Genomic DNA, 26897 nt, shown 5'->3' with positions numbered 1-26897 from the left:
TCTCTCTCTATTCGAAGGTGGAATCTGGGATCTATCAACTGAGATCAAAGCCAATTGGATGCAGTTTCAATAATACCAGATGCTCCAGCAAGAATGCCATTTTTCAATGTAGAGAGGGGGAAATTGCTATCAGCAACATTTCAAAACTGCCAAAATAAACCTTTATTTTCAGATGCCAATTGAAACCATTTTCTGGCATGTTGAAATAGACATTCATTGTTCCAATTGATGCTTCAAAAGAAAGGCACATTGTTTCAAGTCAGGGTGGATGTGCGATTTGTTCCAAGGCCACAAATTCACCTGTAATAGTTTGTGGAACAATATATGGCCCATCAACCTGTCCCAGTTTGCAATCATTGTCCTTTCCTTTGTAAAATATCATGAAGAGGTGATGAGCTTGGGAAGGAGAGAGCACCTGAAAGCACAGACATTCCTAGCAAATGAATGCTATATTCTTCACTGTTCACACTCCCCGCCCCCCACTCCTAATACCTCCTCTAACCTGTACCAGTTTCTTTTTGGGAGCTATTTTACAGCACTGTTACTACTTTGTATCTCTTTTAGGAAAGATTTAAGAATGCCTTTAAAGAAGAAGAAAAATTCCCAGTGTGCCTTAATAGCTATTTAGATATTAAATGTTTCTGAATCTTATTGATATGCAACTTTTCCTTCAGAAGTGCAACCAAATTCATTGTCAGATAAACGCTCTGCTAAGCATCCTTAAATTAACTAAACGGTTACAGCCCCTTTACTAGGAATCCCTAATATGCCTCCTCCATGAGAGGTCTGGAAGGTGGCAAGAGGAGAACAGGCCTTTTCTGCAATGGAATGTTTGTGGAACGCTCTCCCCAGGGAGACTCACCTGGCACCATCATTAGATATCTGTAGGTTCCAGGAAAAAACTTTCCTCTCTAACCAGGCCTTAGGTCTTTAGCTATCTGTAGCATTTAAGAAGTGAGTGGGATGCACAGCCCTGTCTTTAGCATATGCGCTGCCGGGGTGCAAAGATCTGCCCAGGACCCCCAAATTTAGTTTAGCCCCCAAATCAACTTTTATTAAGCTTATGTCAGACAGCACACTTACACCTTATCTCTTGTTTACGTCCTGACAAGCGCTGCCATTGTGAATGACAAGTGCCGCGTCTTTGGTAAATGAGCGCACAAAGTCGAAAGTCCTTTAGTGAAACAGTAGGTATACATTTCAGTAATACCTAGGTATATAAGTATTTTGTTTTTCTAGCTTGATCAAAATTATTTATTATTTTGTAACAGGTAGATAGTTAAGAGCGTAGGCTGCTTCAGCAGCGGGCACCAGGCGCCCCCTAGAATTCAGCACCTGGCTGCCTTGCACCCCGAGTTAAAAACGGCCCTGGGAATGTAGAGCCTTTAATCACATGCACCAAATGTGTTAATAGCAGACAGGGATTATCAGATGCAACAGCAGGAACAGTTAACCCAAGCATCCTTGAAGGGCTTTAACATATTTTCTGAATTTGTAAAGGCTGCTAGTCTGAACCTGATCATCTAGAAGCCACAGCAAGTAAGAGAACTATACACCAAAATTAGTTTTCATAATGCAAGGCAATTGCCGTGCAGAATCACTATCTGGTTCTGCCTCGAACTCCCATGTTTGTGAAATCGTGAGCACATTTTTCCAACAGAAGGATACAGAGAGCAAAAGTTCATGGTAAATTGAAAGATACATATTATTACATGCAGAATGCTACCCTTTTTGAATTTAATCACATTCAAGGCTTTCCCCATGCTAATGGCATTTAAAAGTCTCTTTTCATCTCCCTTAACCACAAGATGTAAAAACTACATTTTAAAGCAGCTCAATCAGTAAATCAACAAGGTTTAGTACTAATATGAGTCAACAGTGTGATACAGCAGCAAAGAAAGCTAATTCTATTCTAGGCTGCATCAGCAGAAATATAGTGTCCAAGGGAAGTAATAGCACCACTCTATTCTGCCTTGGTCAGCCCCCACCTGCAATACTGTGTCTAGTTCTGGGCACCACAATATACGAAGAATATTGACCAGCCGGAACGTGTGCAGAGGAAGGTTACCAAGATGATCGAGCATCTGGAAACCAAGCCTTATGAGGAGCAGTTGAGGGGATTGGGTATGCTTAGCTTGGAAAAGAGGAGACTGAGAGGATGATAACCATCCCCAGATATCTGAAGGGCTGTCACATAGAAGATCGAGCAAGCATGTTTTCTTCTGCTCTGGAGGGTAGGACCCAAACCAATGTCTTCGAGTTACAAGAAAGGAGATTCTGACGAAACATCAGAAGAACTTTTTGACTATAAGAGCTGTTTCGCAGTAGAAGGTGGTGGACTCTCCTTCCTTGGAAGTTTTAAGCAGATGTTGGATGGCCATCTGTCTGGGATCCTTTAGCTGAGATGCCTGCATTGCAGAGGGTTGAACTAGGTGACCCCAGGGGTCCCTTCCAACTTTCTATTTAATGTGGGAGAGGGAAGTCATCAGGAATACATCCCTGCTAGATAACACTAGACAGGCAGGACTTATTTCACTTATTGAAAGGGAATATATTTTGTCCAAGCTATAAACTAATTGTTCATGACCCACTCCTGTGATGTGCCAAGAGACGGCAACTCTAATTTTTCATGTAACTTTCCTTGAATCATCAGGGGACACTTACGCAGGATTACCTATTTAACATTTACAGCTGCTGTTATACAAAGAAACTCTGCATCAAACAGCCAGAACAAAAACCCTAGCGGAAAATGGCAGGTCTGATTTTTACAGTTTCATTGCATGAACCATAATCTTGTGTGTCAGATCATTTTATTCAGGACTTCAAGAGAACGTTTGCCTACTTTTAGTCCTTTTGGTTCCTAACACAATCCAGATATCAACCCAGCCATATTTATATGTGGAACATCTAATTTTGAAATGAGTCAGGGAGAGGGGTGGATGAATCAGTCTATTTTCAATCTGTGTCCATTCATAAGGGTTTTTTTTATTCCATTTCACATTCACCTAGGGATTTTAAATCCACACACAAAATCATCTTTAAATATGTAATTAAATATTAACATATGTGAATTTCTAAATTATTTTATTCCAAATACACCCCTTTTAATGCAGGTTTGTACAAAAATCTGAAGGAAAATGACATTTTGATCTACATTCTGAGGTGTGAATTGGGGCATCCTGCTTAAAAATGTGGACCAAACAATCCTTTCCCTCTAAGTCAGGGTCGACTTTGTACTTCGGATAAAAGAAACAGTTGAAAAACATTGTATTTCATGATGCTGCCCAATTACTAGAACCAATACTCTAGTCTACAACCTTACTTTTGCTGCCATGATACAAAAATATTGCACTGCCTTTTGAGTTAGGCAAGCAACTACTTAATTAGCAACTAGTATGCCTCATTCCAGGACGCGGGTGGCGCTGTGGGTAAAACCTCAGTGCCTAGGACTTGCCGATTGTATGGTTGGCGGTTCAAATCCCCGCAGCTTGGTGAGCTCCCGTCTTTCGGTCCCAGCTCCTGCCCACCTAGCAGTTTGAAAGCACCCCTAAAGTGCAAGTAGATAAATAGGTACCGCTTTATAGCGGGAAGGTAGACGGCGTTTCCGTGTGCTGCGCTGGTGCTGGCTCGCCAGAGCAGCTTCGTCACGCTAGCCACGTGACCCGGAAGTGTCTCCGGACAGCGCTGGCCCCTGGCCTCTTAAGTGAGATGGGCGCACAACCCTAGAGTCGGACACGACTGGCCTGTACGGGCAGGGGTACCTTTACCTTTACCTTTTATGCCTCATTCCATGTCCTGCTCATCCATGTCCGATAAGAACCCTCGGCTTCCCTGGAACAGTCAACTAAGGATGATCAGGTGGTCAGATCCAGCCACATTTCTAGATGTTTGATGGACTCACAGGGTGGGTGGGTGTGACCACCCAACCCAATCCCAAAGATCAGGAGAGGGAGCCAGACAGACATTTGGGGATGCAGGAGAAAGATTGGAATGGGGGTTCTTATAACTTGGTGCAGTGGTTGGGTAATCTTTCCATCCTTCCCCCTTTTATAACATTAAACAAAGGAAAGCTGCTGGTTAGTTTCAACATTCCCTACCCAAGTGGAAACCCACCCAACTGAAAGTGCTGTCATCTTCATGGGAACCTCACCAAGGTCACAGTATTTCTCCCTGCACCTTTACTGGAATACAAAAGGTCTAGAGAAGAATGGCGGTGTGGTTGTATATAGTCCTATTCTAGGTATGCTGAAGTAAGAAACATGTGCTGCTGGAAAGACTGGTTTCAAGTTTGAGAGGACCTGGATCTCCCTCACATGCTTCTCTGCCTATCAGCTTCTGCCAGCATCCACTGTAATGGCCTTTGGCAACTATCTGAAGATAATACCTGATGACACTGGGCCTGATTTGTAGCCTGACTGGTGGTTAGGTGCCAGCAATCGTGTAAGGCTACTATTCTGTTATTAGGGTACATTACTGATTAAATGCTTTATAGAACTTGCACCTGCTAATCTGCAGTGGCTTGGGCACTGCATAGGACTTTACACAGGCAAAGTATTTAACACTTCCTGTCTCATTAATTGTTCCAACAACTGTCATTGATTAGACTTAAGAAAATTGGAACTCAGTGCAATTTTAGTCTAGTCTGTGCTGCAATTTGAACCCTAGGCTTATGCACATTGAACTCCCATTGTTCTTTTAGAATGGCTTTTCAGAGTGATCATTATTTTTCCTTGCAGAGTGCATGTTTCACAGAAAAATTGTTGTATATAACAGTTCAAAAGTGATGATCCAATAAAAAGGTAATTTCTCAACTCTTTTCAGAAAACTTAGCAGGTACTGAAAGCAGTGTTAGTTAATTGGTCTTATGCATATGATAAATGGGATCATTGTTCATTGGGCTGGGAAGATCAGACTGCCAGCACTCATTGTCTGAAAACACTTGCATGTAACAGATGCCATCTTGGCTGAAAAACAAGCAAGTAAACTATTGATCTAAATAGCTACATTAGTAGTAGTAGTTTCGAACAATAAAAGGATAAGAGCCACAATAGCATGTGATATATAGGGAGTCTCATTAATATACTAGGGGCTGTGCACTTGCTCACATTGCTCACCAATCCTGCCAATTTTAAAGGTGCTTACCACAAAACCCCTTGGATCTATTTGTCTGCAACTTGACAGGTTTCTTAGTCAGGGTCATCTACCTAATGCCTGCAATTTTTCAGGTCAATTGCCCACAAAATAGTATTGGAGATTAAGTGGCTCCCATTCTAAAACTCTAATGGCTGCCATTGCAGGAAGACCACTTCATCTTTCCTTCTGAAATTTACAAGACCCAATTGCCTTCTCAATCCGGCCCACAGATGGTCCGGGAATCAGCATGTTTTTACATGAGTAGAATGTGTGCTTTTATTTAAAGTGCATCTCTGGGTTATTTGTGGGGCATAGGAATTCATTCATTCCCCCCTCCCAAAGTATAGTCCGGCCCACCACATGGTCTGAGGATGGTGGACTGGCCCACAGCTGAAAAAGGTTGCTGACCCCTGGTCTAAATTGACCACTAAGCTTGCAAATTTCATGCACTTCTGTCAAACTGAAGAAGGTTAAATATGTGTTTTTTATAATTCCCTATGGTGAATGGGGTAGCAGGAACAAAGCAGATTCTGACCTCCAAATTCAGCTGCCTCTGAATTGGCCCAAGCCAAATTGGACAATTTTACAAAGTACCAAAGAAGGTTTGGAACTGCCATAGCCGATACTGCTAAAAAGATATACAGTGGTACCCCGCAAGACGAACGCCTCGGAAGACGAAAAACTCGCTAGACGAAGGAGTTTTTCGTTTTCTTAGCCGCTTCACAAGACGCATTTCCCTATGGGCTTGCTTCGCAAAACGAAGCTTGCCCTGCAAGCTCCGGGGATAGCAGGGAAGCGCAGCGCGTCTTCCCCGCTGTCCCCGGACCTCTTTTGAAGCAAGGGGCAGCAACGGGGAGAAGCGATTCTCCCCGCTGCCCCTTCCCTTGCTTTAAAACAGGTCCGGGGACAGAGGGGAAGGCGCGCGGCGCTTCCCCTCTGTCCCCGGACGGTCTCCATAGGAACGCATTGATTGATTTTCAATGCATTCCTATGGGAAACCGTGCTTCGCAAGACGAAAAACTCAGAAGAAAAAACTTGCGGAATGAATTAATTTCGTCTTGCAAGGCACCACTGTACATATTACATATGTGTATGAGGAACAACTGAGTAAAACAGAGCCATGCAGGGAAAGCAATCTTAACAAATCAGAGGGCTAAAGGCAGAGCCAAAACCAATTCATCAAACCTCACTGTTTTGAACAAGGTTTTCTGATTTTCAATGTAGGCAAAATTTAAAAAGTCTTATGAGACAGCCCAAGACATATTAAATGCTCATTAATGAAAGCAATAGAATTACTGCTGCAAATGACAGCAAGCAGATGGAATGGAGGGGTCCTACTAACAGATGCACCTTTGCTGAGATAGCAACTGTAGCAATACTCAGAGGGTCTACTACAGCATCATGTTCTTGGCTGCAAAGCAACTCCTGAATTCAGTCTTGCTACTTTTCATAAGCCAAGGAGGCAGTTTTCTAGAAGTATTCTACCTTGCTTCTTTGGGTACATCTCCCTGCACATCTCCCATATCCTCTTACATGTATACACACTTCCCATTCATGTATTCAGGCATGGTAAACTGTTCACTGTTATGTTTTGTAAAACATATATCTCCAGACCCTCCCTTCTTTCCATCCCCTAGATTACCATATATGTCTGTGTTAAGAGCCCTGCCAAAGAACTGTACAGAACCCTATGAATAAATAGTTTACCCCACCTGTTGGAGCCTGAATTCGGTAGTTAGGACTCAAGAGAAAACACAACACTTCTTGATTTATTCCTCACCTTCCCCATACCCACCCATATCCACCAGCCACTGCCCATACACATTTAAACACATCCCCAACACTCTTCCACTCACAGTTATCAACTTTCAAAAGCGAAACAAACAGTTGCACAATTATTTATGCAAATGTTATGCTACTGTATTAGGAAAACAGGGTGTTGGGAGAGAGATATCTCTGAGCGCAAGGTCAGGGCCGGGTTTAAGTTTGATGAGGCCCTAAGCTACTGAAGGTAATGGGGCCCTTTATAGGTCCAGCCGTCCTTTGTCAACAACAAATTGTTGAATATATGATATATGGTAATTTATGGACCTAACAGGTATCTAAAGCAATTTGCACCCTATATATAGAAATTAGCAAACCAGTGATATTTTATGGAGCAGGCTAGCAGGCGGGGCCTATTACTTACATCATAGGAGCCTACACAACACAAACACTGTTTGCTGTACGTAGGTTTTATTTTATTTGTTTTTTTATCTTATATTTTGGAGATGTACACCCAGTGGGGTTTTTTCCTTTAAATTTTTTGGGGGGCCCAAGAGAGTGGTGCCCTCAGCTATAGCATGTTTAAAAGGTAAAGGTAAAGGTACCCCTGCCCGTACGGGCCAGTCTTGACAGACTCTAGGGTTGTGCGCCCATCTCACTCAAGAGGCCGGGGGCCAGCGCTGTCCGGAGACACTTCCGGGTCACGTGGCCAGCGTGACAAAGCTGCATCTGGCGAGCCAGCGCAGCACACGGAAACGGCGTTTACCTTCCCGCCAGTAAGCGGTTCCTATTTATCTACTTGCACCCGGGGGTGCTTTCGAACTACTAGGTTGGCAGGCGCTGGGACCGAGCAGTGGGAGCGCACCCCACCTGCGGGGATTCAAACCGCCGACCTTTCGATCGGCAAGCCCTAGGCGCTGAGGCTTTTACCCACAGCGCCACCCGCGTCCCATGTTTAGCTTATACATAAATCTGGCACTGCACAAGGTGACCTGTTGATTTCATAGTTCTCACCACAAGTCTCATTTCTTCTGACTTTACCAAATGGTCCTCTGAATGTAGACCAAGGTTCTGTTTCAGATTGGTGGGCATTGGGTGGCTTCACCCGCAAGCATTAAGCTGCCATGGAAATGGACACCCACACTTGGGCTCAAAGGATTCATAGGCTCAAAGTCTATAATATTGTGTAGGTCAGGCCATCAATTTCATTTAGATTAAGAATATTCCTTATTCTTTTATTTAGTATAGGAAAAGGGATTACACATGAGATCTTTTCCAAGTATCTCAAAACATAACATCATGCCTGCAGCTATGAATTGCACATGTACAACTGGGTAATTCCATGCTACATTACACTTCCAATGACAGTGACAACCCATGCAAATTAATCATGTACAAAGCAACATCTTCAACACTGTGTTTTAGGTATGGGTGGAAAGCTCAGAAAACACAATAATATTGATTGTGATCCCGACGTAGAACCTGCTTTGCCAGTTCATGCTTGCCTGGTCTTTAGAGACTAGTGTGTTTGAAGGCAGGGAGGGGAGGAGAAAAAAGGAAATAAAGAGTGAATAGGGGCAGAAAGCTTTTAATTAACAGCCAAGCTAAAACACCATTACAATCTGCAGTTTTGTTTTTATTAATTCACTTGGATTCAGCAGGAATTCCACCAAGAATAGAGATGAGCAGATGCAAGGGAAGTGCATTAATAAATCATGAGTGTCATTAAAATTTGTAAACTAATATCTTCTGGGAAGTCTCGGCAATTAGTCTCAGAGCTTTCTTGGCAAAACAAAAAAGAATTAATAAATCCCCCCCCCCAAAAAAAAGGATCTGCATCGTATAAAGCTGCCGACCCGCAGAAAGGTCATCAATAGAGCAATTAGATGACAAAACAAATGGACCACCTGGGAGTTTGACCTGTGAAACTCTGAAAGACTTTCATGTGACTTGACAGTGAAGGTATTTTAATAAAGGCCAGAGACCAATGGTGAAGTTCAATCTATAACCCTTTCTAAAATGCAGATAGATTTTTTTTAATTGCTATATTTCTACCTTTGTGGGTGCGACCAGCAGACTTCTGTGCCTTGCCTGCATTACTCTGCCTGATGCTATATTGCCATTATGGTTTGCTAGAAGAGGTGGCATCTTAACAGTATATATATGACATCAACTTTTTTTACTCCTAAGGAAGGAAAAAATGTGTGTGGATTTTTTTAACATGATCTTCTTTACAGAAGTGTTCTTGGGGGTGTTCAGGTTCCACAACAAATTCACAGCTTCTATCTAAGGATGTGAGAAGGGACCCATTTACGTTCCAACCCATGTTCATCACATGCAGAATTGCTTCCATTCTGCTGCAGTTTGGCTGCTGTGGCAGAATTTTATGTAATTAGTTACATTATTGTTATGTTCTACAATCTACACCACTCATTTCAATGCAAAGGAAACACAATGCAAATTTGGGGGGGGGGGGGACCAATTATGCATCATTGAGGACTGACAAAAAAACAACAACCCAGCATCAAATACTGATCAGATCCTTCTAATACAGGCTTCCTCAACCTTGACCCTCCAGATGTTTTGAGACTACAATTCCCATCATCTCTGACCACTGGTCCTGCTAACTAGGGATTCATGGGAGTTGTAGGCCAAAAACATCTGGAGGGCCAAGGTTGAGGAAGTCTGTTCTAATACCTGGTGGATAACAGAGAAATCTAGTTTACCATCTTCTGCAGCACCTTAAATTCTTTTCCTGTTTTGGACGCTAAGAAAATATGCATTATTTGTACTGGTTGCAACCATGACTATAGTTCTCATTTCCTGTGACTGTTCCTACTCTGTCCTTCCTAGAGACAGAAACAACCAGCCACCGGGCTAACAACCCTGCACACCCCACTCCAGCGGTGTAAAAAGATATAATACTACTTGGAAAATCATTTGTCCTGATGCATTTCAATCCCACAATGATCTTCTTCAGAGAATGTGATTTAATGTGAGAAATCATTCTCCAAATCGCAGTAAATGTTTGCAACTTTGTCATTGGTTGTTTTTAAAAAAATGTAAAATAAAGCATACACACAAAATAAATCAACATAATCCAGCATGAAGCATTAGAGTGCTCATCATGAAGCAATTGGAAAATGTCCTGTGGGTGGCAAATTATTGATGGGGTACTGGATTTCTCTCTCCGTGATCCATTCCAACATGAAATTTTAAAAGGGTTAACACATTTGATATGTCAAGGTCAAAACCCATGGCCACACCCAATCATGAGAGAGAGAGAGAGAGAGAGAGAGAGAGAGAGAGAGAGAGAGAGAGAGACCACACAGGTGGAGCGTTAACATTTTAACAATGTGAGGTATAAAATAAGGAATAAAACATGACAATCCCAATGCATTTCAGGTATCACTCTTCTTCAGGGGAAGAATTACACCAGTTCTTCTCTTAAAGTCCAAAGGAAATGAGGAGAAAATATTTCACTTAAGAAGACCCTGTTGGATCAGGCCAATGTCCCATCTAGACCAGCACGCTGGTCTTCTCAGAGATTTATCAAGTGCTATTCTCCTATAACTCATTTCTTTATTTTTTTAAAACTAGTATTTTTATTGGGTATTGAATTGATCCCCTGAAGAAGAGTGATAGTTAAAGCACAGCAGGTCTATTACAGTTCCTTCCATATTTGTTCAAATACTTGAACAAACTTGAACTAGACACTATTAAATATTAATCCTACACCTTTGTAGTTTTCCACATCTTCTCACTTCCTCCACCTTCCCCTTCCCCACAGGATACCAACCAGCTGACATGAATCTAAGTGCAGGGTAGCAGAAACTTTTCTGCACAAGATCAGACCGCCACACTATTTTAATTCCATGGAGAAACTTTGGGTTCTTCAAAATCCTTACACCAAAAATGGAAATCAGTCAAAACTCATGTCAAGGCACCTTCTAGGTTGAAAGCAATCTACCTATTTTAGGTACGTCTGAGATTTGCTGGAGGAAAATTTATATTGTGTGAGCATGAAAATGGCAGCATAATATCCATTGTTAGCTTAATAATAAAGAAGAGAGCACTAGCATTGCTCAGGGATGTAATCTTGTCATGACTGCCATCTGCCAGATTCGTTTCCATACAAAAAAGATTAGACAAAACTTCATAATTGCATTTAGAAACACGAATAAGCATTAGAATCTCTACCTTGGAGAAAAATATATGTCTGGGATTCAGTGTTTTATAAGGTTTGCCAGCACAGTGAGGCAAAATCTCTACAATTTTAAGCACCTTGGCAGAAAGTGGTATTGAATTTAGAAAGTATGAGCAAGAAGGAACACGAGTATATTGGCATCAAGACAAGAATAAGGCCAACTAACTCATCCCTAAATATATAAAAAATGGAGGGAGCCAATTAAAATGGAAAGCGGCTGGAATGTAATTCAGAATACCCCAATTGTGGCCCACAGTATAAATAAATATCTACGCATCCATTAAGTAACAGTATGCATTTATTGCAACCAAGGTGGTATACATGGTTCTCATTTAATCAAAAGACAAAAAAACCCCACAACCATGTGAGGTAGGTTAGGCTGAGAGGCAGTGACTAGTCCAAGGTGAGCTTCATGACCAAGTGAGAGATTTGAACCATGGCAATCCATTCCTAACCTGATACTACACAATACTGGTGTAAACCTAATTAAAAACCTAATTCACAGAAGCATGGCAAGAATTCATTGATTTCTATGTAGACTGATACAAAGCCCCATTCCAGGTGAGATTGTGTGCAGTGTGGCTTTGCCCAGTGGCATGTGGCCTAGGAAGCAGTGGCGAGATAGACTCCCTGCTGGGCTCTTGCAGGATCTTGTAGGATGGGGTGATCCCACAGGATCTCACTAGAGAGAGGAGGGGTTGATGCCTCAGTCACATGGATTCAGGGTCATTTTGCCTCGTGAGAGCCAGTGTGGTGTAGTGGTTAAGAGCGGTAGATTCATAATCTGGGGAACTGGGTTCGCGTCTCTGCTCCTCCACATGCAGCTGCTGGGTGACCTTGGGCCAGGCACACTTCTCTGAAGTCTTTCAGCCCCACTCACCTTGCAGAGTGTTTGTTGTGGGGGAGGAAGGCAAAGGAGAATCTTAGCTGCTTTGAGACTCCTTCGGATAGTGATAAAGTGGGATATCAAATCCAAATTCTTCTTCTCTTCTTCGTGAGCTTCTGAACCCGCCTTGTGTTGGAGCCTCAACTGAGCTACTTGGGTCACTTGGGTTGACAGGGCCAGAAAGGAAGTTCTCATGCTCTCTCTCTCAACTTCAATTGGCACTGTGGTTCGAGAGGAGGGGTTTTGTCTCTCCCTCTGTTAAGTAAGGCTTAACATTGTATTGCCATTGTTTCATTTGGGCTCAATGGCATAGGGCAATCAGCATTGTAAGGGGGACTCCCATAAGGGGCCCGGAAGGAGGATTAGGAATGACTTATCCTAAGCTGAAGTGGGGTCCTCTACCTAGCTGAAATCTCTCAGCCCTTAAGGTGAGAAACTTAAGCTATCAATTACCCCAAAATTAGGGTGGGTCCTTTCTTTAAGAAGCTGCCTTATACCAAGTCAAAGCATTGGTCTATGTAACTGAATATTGTCAACAGCTCTCCAAGATTTCAGACAGTGGTCCCCTGCAGCCCTTCCTAGAAATGATTGAGCCTGGAACCTTTTGCAGTCCAATCAGGTGCTCTACCACTGAGATACAGACCCTCTTTATCCTCTCCCCATGCCTTTTCTTCCTTTGTCCAGTCTTCCTTCCAGTTCTCCCTTCTTGCCAAACTTAGTACTCATTGACTGAAGCTCATATACACATTGGGAAAGGCAAAGGGCAAAGTAAGGAGGGATCAGTTTACAAAGAGGGGGATTTTTAGATGCAGGGACAGTGTAACGCTGAATTGTTGCCATTCACTACATTTCTTTACAATACTGGGAACTTCCAAAATATATGAGATATTTATGTACATTTGATGAGAGGGTGTGTGCCCAGTACTGTGAATTGCATGTTTGCATTTTTTTAAAAAAATCAATAAAATATTAATAACAAAATAAACACCTGTCACAAGCAAAGAAGGTGAGGAGATATCCTACTCTGTCCTGATCATGATCCAGAGCATTTAAACAGGCATGTTGCCTATCTGCCCCCCCTTATATAACAAGTTGCTATATAAGTTGTTAGCAAAATAGTTCAAATGCAGTTTTTAATTATTTTTGCTTTAACTGGTCCCCTGATCTTTATTAATGTATCTGCCTGTGTAGTCTGGTGCTGGAATTAGGTTCTCTTTTATACTTCTGCACAGCTTCCTATTTTTTTAAAGTTTCTCTATTGTACCCAGAGGTCCATCGGATACCTCTGTCTGAACTTTGGATACAGAAACTACTGTAAAGTCAGGAAAGATTGGAGAATACTTTGGGACATTTCCAGTCCTGTTCAATCCTCTAAAAGGATTGGAGAAGATCTTCTAAACACTGTTAGTCTAAGACAAAAAAGCCAACATGGTGCCTCCAGGTGCTGTGGACCACAATTCCTGTCCCATCTTCCATGATCATCGGCCATGTTGACTGGGAATGATGGGGGCTAAAATTCACATCTGGATGGCACCATGTTGGCTACCTCCTTCTGGCAGAATATGTCATGGCCCAGGCAATGCTTTTTATTTTAAAAAATATATAAGGTGCATGTACTCATATATTAATAAAAGAGAGAAAAAGTGTTGTGGGTGCCAGCACAAATGGCTACAATGGGCAGCAAAAACAGAGATGCTGGTACTCAGTGCCAGTGACTTCTCTCTCTCTCTCTCTCTCTCTCTCTCTCTCACACACACACACACACACACACACACACAAACAAACACACTAGGGTTGCCATATTTCAAGAAGTAAGCAGGCTTCCAAAATCGTTGTCTAGGAGGCAACAACACTTATGCACAGCGCTTCAGCTTCCGATGGGGAATAGACGAAATCCCAGACATTACCAGAATTCTCTGGTACAAACGGCGACCCTAACACACACCCTGGGCCCAGCCCTGTCAGCATCTCTATTCCTGTGAAAGTACATTGTGGCTCCAAGGCTGGTGTTTGATAAAAGCTCTCCCTCTCAGGAGAGTGACAGGACCCAAGCCAAGTACTAGTGCAGTCTCAGTTGTTGAGACTGCAGTGACTGGACTCTGATCAGCCCCTCACTAAATCACTGAAAAAGAAAAGGAGAAGGAAGGCTGAGCAATTTATCCACCCTGTAGCAGTAATAACAACACAACTGTTGTTTTCCAGCAGTAAGAACCAATGGCAATAATGTCAGAATAGAACCTTGATGCAGCATTTTGCAAGAGTTAATAGCTTGGGACCAGGTTACTTAAAGGACCGCTTCCTTCCATGCTAGCCTGCCCAGGTGCTGACAGGTCGTTCTCCCTTTTCTGCCAACACCTGTCTTGTCTTGATGGAAAGCCGAAAAATGACCTTCTCAGCGGCTGCCTCCAGGCTTTGGAACTCCCTTCTAAGAAAGGCTTTTAGTCCCTTCTAGATGGCTTTCCACCAACAAGCAAAATCCTTTTCAATTAAACAGCTGCTTTGCCTACTGAAATGATATGTTTCTTCTCTATGTTTTAATCTTTGTTTTTAATTTAATGATGTTTTGTAATTGGATGACATTTTTATATGCTTTTATCTTATTTGTAGCTATTTTTATTGTGTTATGGCTTATTTCTTATGTGGATTAGTTTTTTATTGTGGATTTTGATGTCCTTAGCCGCATTTTTTTAATAGAAAGGCAAAGTATAGCTTTTCATGCTCAATAAACCATATTCTCTGCATTCGCAACATATTCTACATAGTAAAGAGAAAGGATGTCCTAATACCACTTGTTTTTTAATTATGTTTTGGCAAATATTCAGAAAGAGAGATTCCCCCTTTATTGGCGTGTATGTATCATAATTTGTTACTCTAGATGTTCCTGTTGCATCCCTCGATGCTACTTTAGTTGCTGGCACACACACAGCAGCGAGAGCCAAACCAGAAGATTACGTTGTCCAACACAGGGCTTTGGGAAAGCAGAATTCTGATCACAAAATGATACATGGAAGAGGGTGCTGGTTATCTTAGCCATCATCGCTCCACATCTCTGTATATGTGATCATATGGAGAAAGTGTCATGCGAGCAAAGAAAGTACAGAATTTGCCCTAATTTCTGTGAGTGCAGCAGAAAGTATATTGTTCCTACAATTGCAGCAATCACTGCAGAAGTGTTATTTGCAGACTGCTTGTTTCCACAGTACTTTATTCATGCAATCACGTGTGAATGGCTGAAGACGGAGAAAAATGCAAAAATAAGGTAATGGGAGTATAACAACAACAAAAGGTCTGTGCTCCAGAGAGTTGGTTATAAAATTTTACGAACTAGATTTATTCAAAGTTACAGTATTAAGAACATCCCTTTTTTATAGAATCCCTATTAAATATGGTATTGCCAATTGCTACCAGCAGTTTGTCACAAGTTATGCACTGAATTGTCTATCACAAGTAGCTATAGGTGGATGGCTCATGCTTTTTCTGATCTGTGTCAATTCCACATGTTTTCATTCATGAGTCCCTTCCATCCTATTTTAAGCACAATTACTTTCAAATCCCAATCCCAAAGAAGGGAAGTGCCAAAGAATGCTCCAACTACCGCACAATTGCACTCATTTCACACGCTAGCAAGGTTATGCTTAAAATTCTACAAGGCAGGCTTAAGCAGTATGTGGACCAAGAACTCCCAGAAGTGCAAGCTGGATTTAGAAGAGGCAGAGGAACCAGAGACCAAATTGCAAACATGCGCTGGATTATGGAGAAAGCTAGAGAGTTCCAGAAAGACATCTACTTCTGCTTCATTGACTATGCAAAAGCCTTTGACTGTGTCGACCACAGCAAACTATGGCAAGTTCTTAAAGAAATGGGAGTTCCTGATCACCTCATCTGTCTCCTGAGAAATCTCTATGTGGGACAAGAAGCTACAGTTAGAACTGGATATGGAACAACTGATTGGTTCAAAATTGGGAAAGGAGTACGACAAGGCTGTATATTGTCCCCCTGGTTATTTAACTTATATGCAGAATTCATCATGCGAAAGGCTGGGCTGGATGAATCCCAAGCCGGAATTAAGATCGCCGGAAGAAATATCAACAACCTCAGATATGCAGATGACACAACCTTGATGGCAGAAAGTGAGGAGGAATTAAAGAACCTTTTAATGAGGGTGAAAGAGGAGAGTGCAAAATATGGTCTGAAGCTCAACATCAAAAAAACGAAGATCATGGCCACTGGTCCCATCACCTCCTGGCAAATAGAAGGGGAAGAAATGGAGGCAGTGAGAGATTTTATGTTCTTGGGCTCCATGATCACTGCAGATGGTGACAGCAGTCACGAAATTAAAAGACGCCTGCTCCTTGGGAGAAAGGCGATGGCAAATCTAGACGACATCTTAAAAAGTAGAGACATCACCTTACCAACAAAGGTCCGTATAGTTAAAGCCATGGTTTTCCCAGTAGTGATGTATGGAAGTGAGAGCTGGACCATAAAGAAGGCTGATCGCCGAAGAATTGATGCTTTTGAATTATGGTGCTGGAGGAGACTCTTGAGAGTTCCATGGACTGCAAGAAGATCAAACGCATCCATTCTTAAGGAAATCAGACCTGAGTGCTCACTGGAAGGACAGATCGTGAAGTTGAGGCTCCAGTACTTTGGCCACCTCATGAGAAGAGAAGACTCCCTGGAAAAGACCCTGATGTTGGGAAAGATGGAGGGCACAAGGAGAAGGGGACGACAGAGGATGAGATGGTTGGATAGTGTTCTCGAAGCTACAAACATGAGCCTGACCAAACTGCGGGAGGCGGTGGAAGATAGGAGTGCCTGGCGTGCTCTGGTCCATGGGGTCACGAAGAGTCGGACACGACTAAACGACTAAACAACAACAACAACAACAACTTTCAAATCCACACATTAGCAGCCAGTTCACAACAGATTTCACAGAAATCAAATTCCTCAAGCATCCCACCAAGAAAGTTTGTGATGTTAGAACTGTACAGCTAGCAGCCTCCCCTGAAGCCCTCCATGCTCTGCCCCTGCAGTCACTACATCTGGTGTCACTGGCCTCACATCAATTATCACATCTCTCCAGTGCATGCATTTTATTACTGTGGTTACCCAACAATTGCAGTTTCAGACTAGTGAACACTCCCACTTTGCCCGGTCAATCAGTTTGGAAGCTATCAGTGTCTTGTTAAGAATTCTTACACAACTGGACAGTCTGTGTGTCCTGCATCCTGCAAGTCATTCAGGCAAATTGGAACAGCTGTTTTGGTCTCTGCACAATGCTTCCCAAATGTCCCAAGGGATGTATTTGCAGGGGAGATGGTTCCTAGGAACTGTGCTCTCCACATGCATAGCTGCTGATTCTCACTAACAGCTCCTGGGTCTGCAGTAGCTACACAGTGACATGAAATAAGACATGGCTGCCCAGCCTATACACAGTATTCTCTGTATGAATGATTTGCCATGAACATATCATCCAGACTGGCTAGATTTGCTAGCTGACCTCCTTTCACCTCCTGTTACTGAGAATTGTCCTATTCTTTTCAACCTCTGCTCAATTTCAAAGTTGAGATGTTCTCTTTCCTGCATTCCAGTTACTCTAATCAAAACCACTCTGATCTTCAAAACTTACTAAGGGCAGCTTCTGCAAACAGAAGAATAATAGACTTGTGGGGTGTAAAGGGACCATTAGGGTCATTTAGTCCAACCCCCTGCAATACAGGACTCTTTCTATCCAACATGGGGCGCAAACCCACAACCTTGAGGTTAAGACTGAGCTATCTAGCCAAGCCTTGAGCATGACAAAATGACTCTTGTCAGACATTTCCAAGCATCACTATCCGAACATTTCCAGTATTTGAGCAACTTTCACTATGAAGAATATTCCCAGGTAATTTTAGAAACACAAAGTTCTGATCTTTAATTTCAGCAAATATTTTTGCACAGTTTTTAAGTCTTACACACACAGAAAAGGAAGAATTGCATTTTGAATCCAATGTTTTCTGTCCCTCCTTTCTCTGTCCGAAAGGCCCCAAGTTCTGCACTGCTGTCATTTTTTCTCCCTTTACCCTGCTCAAACACTGCAGCCACTTCTCAGCATTAGTAGAGGATTTCTGTTGGCTCGTTACATTATTTATGCAGAGCCAGATTGTGCAGCAATTATGCCTATACTATAATCACTGTGTCATTTGCACTTGTTAGGTACAAGGAAAAAAGTTTTTTTCAAGGCTTAAATACCCTGAAAAGTACGCAGTAAGTGGAAATGACTGCGCTCCCTCCTATTAGTCTCAGGGTTATTTATACCTCTGCGGATTAGCACAGTACAGTGCAATTAGGCTTTAGAGGTACCATGCAAATTGAAAAGTTTCAAGAGCTCTTAGGAACAATTAACCCCTAATGCATTAACACGTTCCGTCAGGGAAGCCGTTTTCTCTCTGGTTGTGTTCCAGAAACAGTTCCTGAAAGTGACTTTCCCTTAACTAGGTAAGAGAAGGATGTGAAGAAATGTTGTAGGAGATGGGATACGGGTCTATTGTTCAATCTCAAGGGTTACCCATTTATTCTTCATTCATCTTTTCTTGGACACCCAGGCAAGCCTTAACAGGAAAACACATTCCTTTGCCAGCTAACTGACATTTTAAATCTGGCCTTATTTCATTTTTCATAGCCTTAGAAAAGAAACCTAAATACATAAGAAATACATAAATACATAAGAAATACAAAATACTAAATACTAAAATACTAAATACTAAAATACTAAATACTAAAATACTAAATACATAAGAAATACAAAAGAAATACATAGTAGAAGTAGCTACAGCAACAGCAGCAGCCACTACAGTACTTCTTAGAACAGACATAGACAAACTACCATCTGTGGGCTGCACATGGACCATAGAATCATTTCATCCAACCTTCACTCTCATCACTTGCGCTACCCAATTCATCCTTGGAGCTGTGTGGTCCATGTGGTCCACTCCTATCTTAAAATGGCATGCCATAGTTTGCATGTGTGCTTGTGAAACTCTTTGACTGAAAGCAGCAGTAGCTGGTTTGGTATTGCAGAATGGTGGAAATGCCCTCCCAACATCGATGTCTTAGCACCTTACCTAGAGGGGACTGGAGAAGATCACATCCGTGGTGATGTCCGGGCTGTGTGGGCAGACCAGTGGAAGCACCAAATTGGCTTCACCTGAGTGTACGCACAACCTCAGCACCACCCTCCTCTGCCCCACCCAGATAACCTGCAGCAATGTCAGTTTGGGAAGGCAGTTCTACAGCTCTGTCTCACCACACTGCTGATCGAAAGAGGCAAACTAAAGGAAGCTCTATCATCCGGAGAACCCCTAGATCCCAAGGCAGCTTCTCTGCAATGTAAAGTCCCCTGCCCATGATGTTCATACACAAATGCAAACACAGGCTTCCTCACATTTCTTTGGGGAAGGGAACAGCTTTTCTTTCTCCTTCTGTCATCCCAAACATTCACATTTCATGCAGCAAACATCTGCCCAGGAGATACTATGTGATATATAATCTGCTTACCTCCAGAGCGAGCTTTCGGTAACACTTCCCAAGTTGAAGTCATACAGCTTTGTAAGAATGAGAATCACCTGAGAGGAGAAAAAGAGGGAGGGGGAGAAAGAACCTACTTTTACTCTTCTGAATATATTTATAGATACAAAACACATCTGAAACCACCCAAAAGGAGAGCTTAGCATCTATCCAGTAAAGTTGGGGTATTATAGGATCAAGCAAGGAGCGGGTAGAAGGCCAATGAGGAGAAATTGTTAGCTTAATGCATCCTCATAGCTAGAAACATTTTGTTTCCATTTCAAAACATCTTGAGATATAAAATAAAACACCAAAGTTAGCCTTGTTAGCTTTTCTCCTCCCTACATTTTCCTCTGGGCTTATTTGACTTACAGTACAGTGCAAGCTTCTGTCTGTTTACTCAGAAGTAAGTCCTGCTGAGTTCTGTTGGACTTACTCCCATGAAAATGTGCATTGGCTGACAGCCTAAACTGCAGACCCATAACCCATTCATGTCTTCATATGACTTAAATATATCCAAATTACTTGGGGGAATAAAGAAGATTTCCAGCCCTATATCAGGAAGTTTTTAATGTTTGATGTTTTAGTACGTTCTGATATATGCTGTGAGCCAGCCAGAGTGTCTGGGGAAACCCAGCCAGATGGGTGGGGTATAAATATTAGTAGTAGTAGTAGTATCCAGAACCCCCACCAGAAACGACAATATCTTTTTGACATCTAGTTTTATTGGGTTTTTATAATACTGTTTAACTGGCGTTTATGTCGGATCTGTTATTCGTATACACTTTTATTGCCTTTGTGTTGTATTTTTGTATATCGCTTAGATATTTTTTAAAATATTAAGTACATCAGAAAAGCTTTTAAATAAATTAACAATCAAAATCTGAGAAATCTTGTCCAGTTAGTTGGTACACCCAGTTTTGCAAACACTAGTTGTTAGCATATTTCCTTCCTCTTGCATAGTTTGGATTCTCAAGCTGCAAGGATGAGCCGAACCATCACATACCTAACTTAGCACTCTAGCCTGGGGTGGAGGTGGCTTATTATCTCTCCCTACCCCCATCTCTTTCTTTCTCTGGCTGTCCTGATGTTGTTGGACTATAACACCTGGCCACTGTCTATGCTGACTGCGGTTGATGGGAGTTGAAGTTCAACCACCCCTGAAGGGCCACAAGTTCCCTAGCACTGCAGTAGACACATCAGCATAACAACCTACATCCAAGATTTTTCCATCTTGGCACTCAATGTGAGTTATTAGATCTGAACTCCATTTCCCACACAACTTGGGACATCTAAAAAAAATATTCTGGAATGGCCTTTGCTGTTACATCTTCCATCATCCAAAGGCTTACAAGTGTCAGGCCTCACGCGACTTAGCTTGTTATGTGTTCAGGTTCAATTTATACTGCTGTATAGCAAACCTAGAGTAATGACCCTGCCTGTAGCAGATGTAGTGTAGATTTTTAGGTACTCCGTAGTTATCAAATAATAATTCTGCCCTCCCACCTCTGAGTGATAGAAAACCGTGATGAAAGAGAGAGAGATGATAAACCATCCCTTTGGACCTCAACCTCATGTAGGGTTCTGGCAAGCAGCAAGATCTGCCTGAGGCATTTGTGATATATACATACAATGCAGACAAAATGTATAACGCGCCACCCATATAAATTACACACACACACACAGGCCGAGCAGACAAGCCCAAACTGCAGCCTTGAACAGAGGACGTTCTCACATAACAAGCCACTTCCTATTCAACGGTGGGGAAAATTTGGAGAGTGGTGCATTTGAAAACCTCAGAGGTATAGAATTAAAGAGAGGTTTTTGAACAAAGGGGAGAAAGTTTCTCTCTCCTTGACCCTGTTTTGGGATGTTACCCAGCAAGGAACTATAAGCAACAGAAGCTGCCTCTTTGCTCCAATCTCACATTTGGGGCCAGGCTGGAGAGATGAAATCCAAAGAAATTTACACATGTTTTAATCATAGCTGTCAACGTTTCCCTTTTTTTAAGGGAAATTCCCTTATTCCGAATAGGATTCCTCGCAAGAAAAGGGAAAAGTTGACAGCTGTGGTTTTAATATCATTGAAATCACTGAGATCAATACAGCCTTTCAAATAAGTTCAGAAACACTACTAGTTTCAATTCCCCCCTCCCACCTTCCCATAAACATACCAATGTTAGTTATTTGTGGCATAAAAGAAAGAAAAAAACCAATATCCTAGACACCTCAAGGGAATTCCAGAGAGGTGGCTGTTTACAAGTCTAAATCAGAGTGCCTACAGCTGAGTCCTAAAGCACCACTAATTTAAATAAGGCTTAAACACAGTCCTCCCCATGTCTAGTTACTCCAAGACAGCACCAGATTTAGGGTGGTGCAGGCGGTTCTCCCGCACAGGGCACTAAGCTGATGGGGTGCAAAACTGAGAAGATCCATGTATGAGAGAAGAAAGTGAAGATGGACTCAAAATTAATCAATCGCAATATGAATTGCCTTTCATAGCTCAGCTGGAAGAGCATGAAACTCTTAATCTCGGGGCCATGGGTTCAAGCCTCACATTGGGCCAAAGATTCCTGCATTGCAAGGGGCTGGACTAGATGACCCTCAGGGTCCCTTCCAACTCTACAATTCTATGATTCTATTAAATAGCTACTATGAATGGTTGCAACTGGGGGGGGGCAATGGCTAAACTGTTTTGCTAGTTAAACTTATCTTTTAATCTACTCATTGAAGATACCTGATGGGTGCTTATTTTTATGTTTTACTACAAATATTGTGTATGTGTGTTTTCAATTCTATTTGCGGGGGGGGGGGGGGGTTATTGGGTTGCTCTTGTTTTTTCATTTTGATTATGTGTTTTGTGTTTTTATACTGTGAACCACCCTGAGACCTGTGGGGGCATCAAATATTGGCCTTGCACAGGGTGCAAAAATTCAAAAGTCTGCCCCTGTCCATGATAATTCAGTCTTGGGCACATGTCTCTTTCTCTGGATTGTTCCCAATAAGTTAAGGAATATTATTTATTTCCTTTCATCTTGATCTTACCTTTTGCACACGGTGGCATACATGGTTCTCTCACTGCACATTTTTTCCGCCTAATAGCCTTGTGAGGTAGAAAGTCTGAGAGATATTGACTAGACTAAATGTTTGATGTATTTTAGTATTCTTTTGAAAGCCGCCCAGAGTGGCTGGGGAAGCCCAGCCAGATGGGCGGGGTATAAATAATAAATTATTATTATTATTATTATTAGACAAAGATCTCTTCATGGCTAATAGATGTGCCCTCCAATGTTTTTGCCAAAACACTGCATTGGTGTCATGTAGAGAGCCTTTGTCTTTCACTTTCCCCACTGTATGTGCAAAGGATCATAGCTATGTCTGAATTAGCCCAAGCCTAGAGGCCTCCAGTGAAGCATGACCTGACTGGCCTGTGAGAAATGCTTTTCCCTCTGATAATGGTATCTCCTACCTACCCTTGTTGTTAAATGAAAGCTCTTGCTATTTTTGAAGGTAATTAAGACGAATTTCATTTCCTAGTGAATGATGATGAATTACAGCACAGTTAGTTTCTGTCACTCTGAATTTCTCTTGATATCTTGGATACAGCACCATTTATGGAAAAAGCATTCTCAAAGGAAGAAATAATCTATTTGTACATGCATCCCACACAATACTATAGAAAGACAGAGTTACAGTGGGAAATGTTTTCCCTTGGTGCAGTTGAGCTAAATTCCCCAAATTTAATCATATGTTCCAGAAGGGTTTGTTCTTTGAATGTAGAAAAAGTAAAGGACTTCTGACAGTTAAGTCCAGTCACGAACGACTTGGGGTTGCGGCACTCATCTAGCTTTACAGGCCGAGGGATCCGACGTTTGTCCACAGTCAGTTTTCCCAGGTCATGTGGCCAGCATGACTAAGCCACTTCTGGTGAAACCAGAGCAGCGCACGGAAATGCCGTTTACCTTCCCACCAGAGCAGTACCTATTTATCTACTTGCACTTGGAGGAGCTTTCGAACTGCTAGGTTGGCAGGAGCTGGGACCGAGCAACAGGAGCTCACCCCGTCGTGGGGATTCAAACCGCTGACCTTCTGATTGGCAAGCCCAAGGCTCAAGGTTTAGACCACAGAGCCACCCACGTCACCCTGTACAAAAAGTAGATTGATGGTATCTGTAGAGATGTGTCCCAAGCAAGTAGGGTAACACAGCACCATACAGTTAAAGCATTATATTACTTTAAACAGTCATGGTTTCCCCCCAAAGAATTATGGTACTGTAGTTTGTTGAGGGTGTTGAGAGGTGCTTGGAGGCCCCTATTCTCCTCACACCAAAGTTACCTGTGAAGAGGAATTCATTGTCAAACCACTCTAAGAACTTTAGCAACCTCAACAAACTACAGCTCCCAGAATCCTTTGGGGGAAGCTGTGACTGTTTAAAAGTAGTTTAAATGTATGGTATGGATGTGGCCTGTATATACAGCAATACATCTTCTCAGTCTCAAAGTTCAGCACTGCTAATGAGCTAATGCTGGCCACCTTTCTGAACTGTCTGCTAGTGTTAACCTTTCTTCTCACCCCATGTGCTCTGTGCTGTTTTGTAATTGGTGGGGTGACTTTTTGGAATATGTCTAGCTAACTCAGCAATCTATATATTTCCATGAGCAGGACACTAAGTTGCCTTCCAGGAACAGCCAATGCAGCATCAAAAGCTGCCTCACATTCATTTCCTGTTCAAATAGTACTTCCCACCTGATAAATTCCCCATCCAAGGCACCACTCCTTGGATACTGCCAAGGCAGCTGCCTCAGTCTGCCTCGTGGATGGATCAGCCCTGTGTTCACTCTCTTTAAATTGGCCTTCAGTTGAATAAGCCAAAGCACTAGTGGCACTCATACAGAAAAAGAAAAAGAATAGGCAATCAAAAATATCTCCATTGCATCTATGAATTCTCACCTCCTCTACTTAAAAAAAAAAAAATCAACTCACTGCAGTTGCTTGATAGTGCCCCATTGTGCAACCCATGGCTACTTGCCATTCATGGTGCTCAAGTTGTGAATTATACTGCAAACTCTTCCTTCCTTCCCTCCTTCCCTCACATATGGCACACCTCTTCGTATAACAAGTTGAATACAGAGGGATATGGGTCTGGTTACATGACCCATAAGCCATGATTTGTGTCATCAGCACCCAAGCTCATGGTTAAGGTCTCTCCTTGCTCACCACTAGTTGTAGCCAAGAACAAACCTCGTTTGTAGTTTACAAGGAGAGACCTTAACCATAAGTCCATGCTCAGACAACATACTAAGCATGACACAAGAGTAAAAAGGACTGAGGAGGAGCTCTCTGGGAGTGCACAAGTTGACACAGTCTTGGTAAACCATAGGGGACACACAAGGAGAGGAGAGGGCAGAGGAGTTCCATAGTGCACCTAAAAGTATTTGCCCTCGCAGAACCAGATACCCCACTACATTCTCTTCAATGCTGAAATAGATCTAGCTGCAAAATATTCACGGCCTTCCACTTGTAAGCAGCAAATCAGGCTACCAGTTACAAAATGAAGGCGTTCACTCTATGAGATCCAGTTGCTTCCTAAGACTATGCAAATGTCTTCAATCTATCCTGGCAGTTTATCACATTCAACTGTCATCACAAGGCCTCCAACGCCTTGCTTTCCATTAAAAGGTTTTAACGTATTAGCTATTATCTGTACTCTGAAGTCAGTGTCTCTGCAATGTAAAGATCGGCTCTCTCTTTTCCCCTCACATTTAAAGAGCTGGCAATTTGGGGCTCTCTAAGTTGTATATCACACTGATCTGTGGTATCTCTGAGGTAATCCAGACCCAAACTTTACCCATACTCATCTGTGATTGATTCCAAGGGGAATTACAAGCTAGAAATGGCAGAGGGTTTTCTTCCCCTTCCCTCTCCTCTTTCTCCCTGCCATGTTTTCTGCCCTGTCTTTGGACCTATGATGCACGTTGTAGCTTTAAGAAAAATGAAACCACAACCTTAAAAGAGAGAGAGATAAATTTTCCCAAGGCTTTGAGGGTGGTATCTTAGCAAAAGGAAAGACTGGATGATATGATCCACTGTGGGTTGCTGAATCAATAAAAATAAATGATGGTGGCTTTTTTTGCTGCAGCGTCCTATAATGCATGATAGAGGACTCTTAAATCATATCACCGCCAGCTAGTGGAGATCGTATTTATTCTAAACCAACTTATATAGAGATAAAGCTCAGGCTTCTGTTATTTTAAGCAAGCAAGATGTCTTCTCTAGTGGGAATGCCTGTTTACCTGAAGCAGGGCCATCTAGCAATCCTAGCAAAGATACTATGGGGAACAATTGGAGCCTAGCAGAGGAAATGATTAGATAACATAGTAGGTCTTTTTCAGATTCTAAATTCTGGGCTTTGGGATACTTGCAAGCTGTTTTCCTCCTTGCCGTGTTTGTTCATAATACCTTGGGATTTTACCCAGATTTCCCCTGTGTTTTGCTGTGAGCTTTAAGAAGACTGAGTAATATTCTCTGCATCTCCTGAAAGATTATCTCACCCTGACTTATGTCTGATAATTATAAATAATACCAAGCTTTTGTGTAGAGCCTCTTCCATGAGTTGATGAAAGGGACTTTGTAATCTAAATTCTCAGCTGGCTTGCCCAATAACTTAGTAATTGTGACTGCATTCAAAACTACACTGTGAGAATGCCAAAGAATTCTGTTTATCGGTGCTGGTAGAGTGGTATTTTGAGTGATTTACTAAGAAGCTAATACTGCCTGTCAAGAATGTTTGGGGCTATTTCACAGTTTGCTAACCTGAATCAACAATTCTTCTTTAGTGGTTTTTAGCTACACACATCTTAGAGCCTCATGATTTCTTTTAAAAATGCCTATAGGTACCTTTTATTTCAGTAGCTAAAAGATGGCCTACAAAAGTTTATGTCACAATAAGGCCCCATCTGCTTTATACATTTAAAGCTGTGTCATAACACATTAAACAGTCATGGCGTCTCCCAAAGAATCCTGGGAAATGTAGTTTATCAAGAGTACTGTGTGTTGTTAAATAGGTGCGTTTCCCTCACAGAGCTACAACCCCCAAAGTTCATTGGAAACAGCAATTGATTGTTAAACCCCTCTGAGGACTATAGCTCAGTGGGGGAATATGATGTTTATATAACTTTTTGTATGTTTACCATATTTATAACATTAAAAAATACATGCTTTCAGCAAGAAGACAACAGTACATTTTGTCCCTGATGAAAAAGGGCTGGAAGAATCTGTTTTGTTTTCCATATTCATTTCCCTTTGGTATTTTTTATTAGGTTTTTTCCCATACACTGCCTGCTTGGAAGTTGGATTCATT

General features: G+C 42.1%; 1 protein-coding gene across 1 annotated transcript in view; it reads right to left on the bottom strand.

Annotated features, from left to right (window-relative positions):
• Window positions 1-26897, bottom strand: part of SORCS3 (sortilin related VPS10 domain containing receptor 3) — a 410327-nt gene that overhangs the window by 250155 nt on the left and 133275 nt on the right. Inside the window, exon 2 of the mRNA XM_028730338.2 lies at window positions 19530-19597. Coding sequence (XP_028586171.2) covers window positions 19530-19597 — 68 coding nt within the window. The remainder of the gene's footprint in view (window positions 1-19529; window positions 19598-26897) is intronic.

This window comes from Podarcis muralis, chromosome 6 (genome assembly GCF_964188315.1).
Source record: "Podarcis muralis chromosome 6, rPodMur119.hap1.1, whole genome shotgun sequence".
Classification (NCBI taxonomy): Eukaryota; Metazoa; Chordata; class Lepidosauria; order Squamata; family Lacertidae; genus Podarcis; species Podarcis muralis.
The sequence above is the reverse complement of the archived record's forward strand: the minus strand, read 5'-3'. Positions and strand labels throughout refer to the sequence as shown.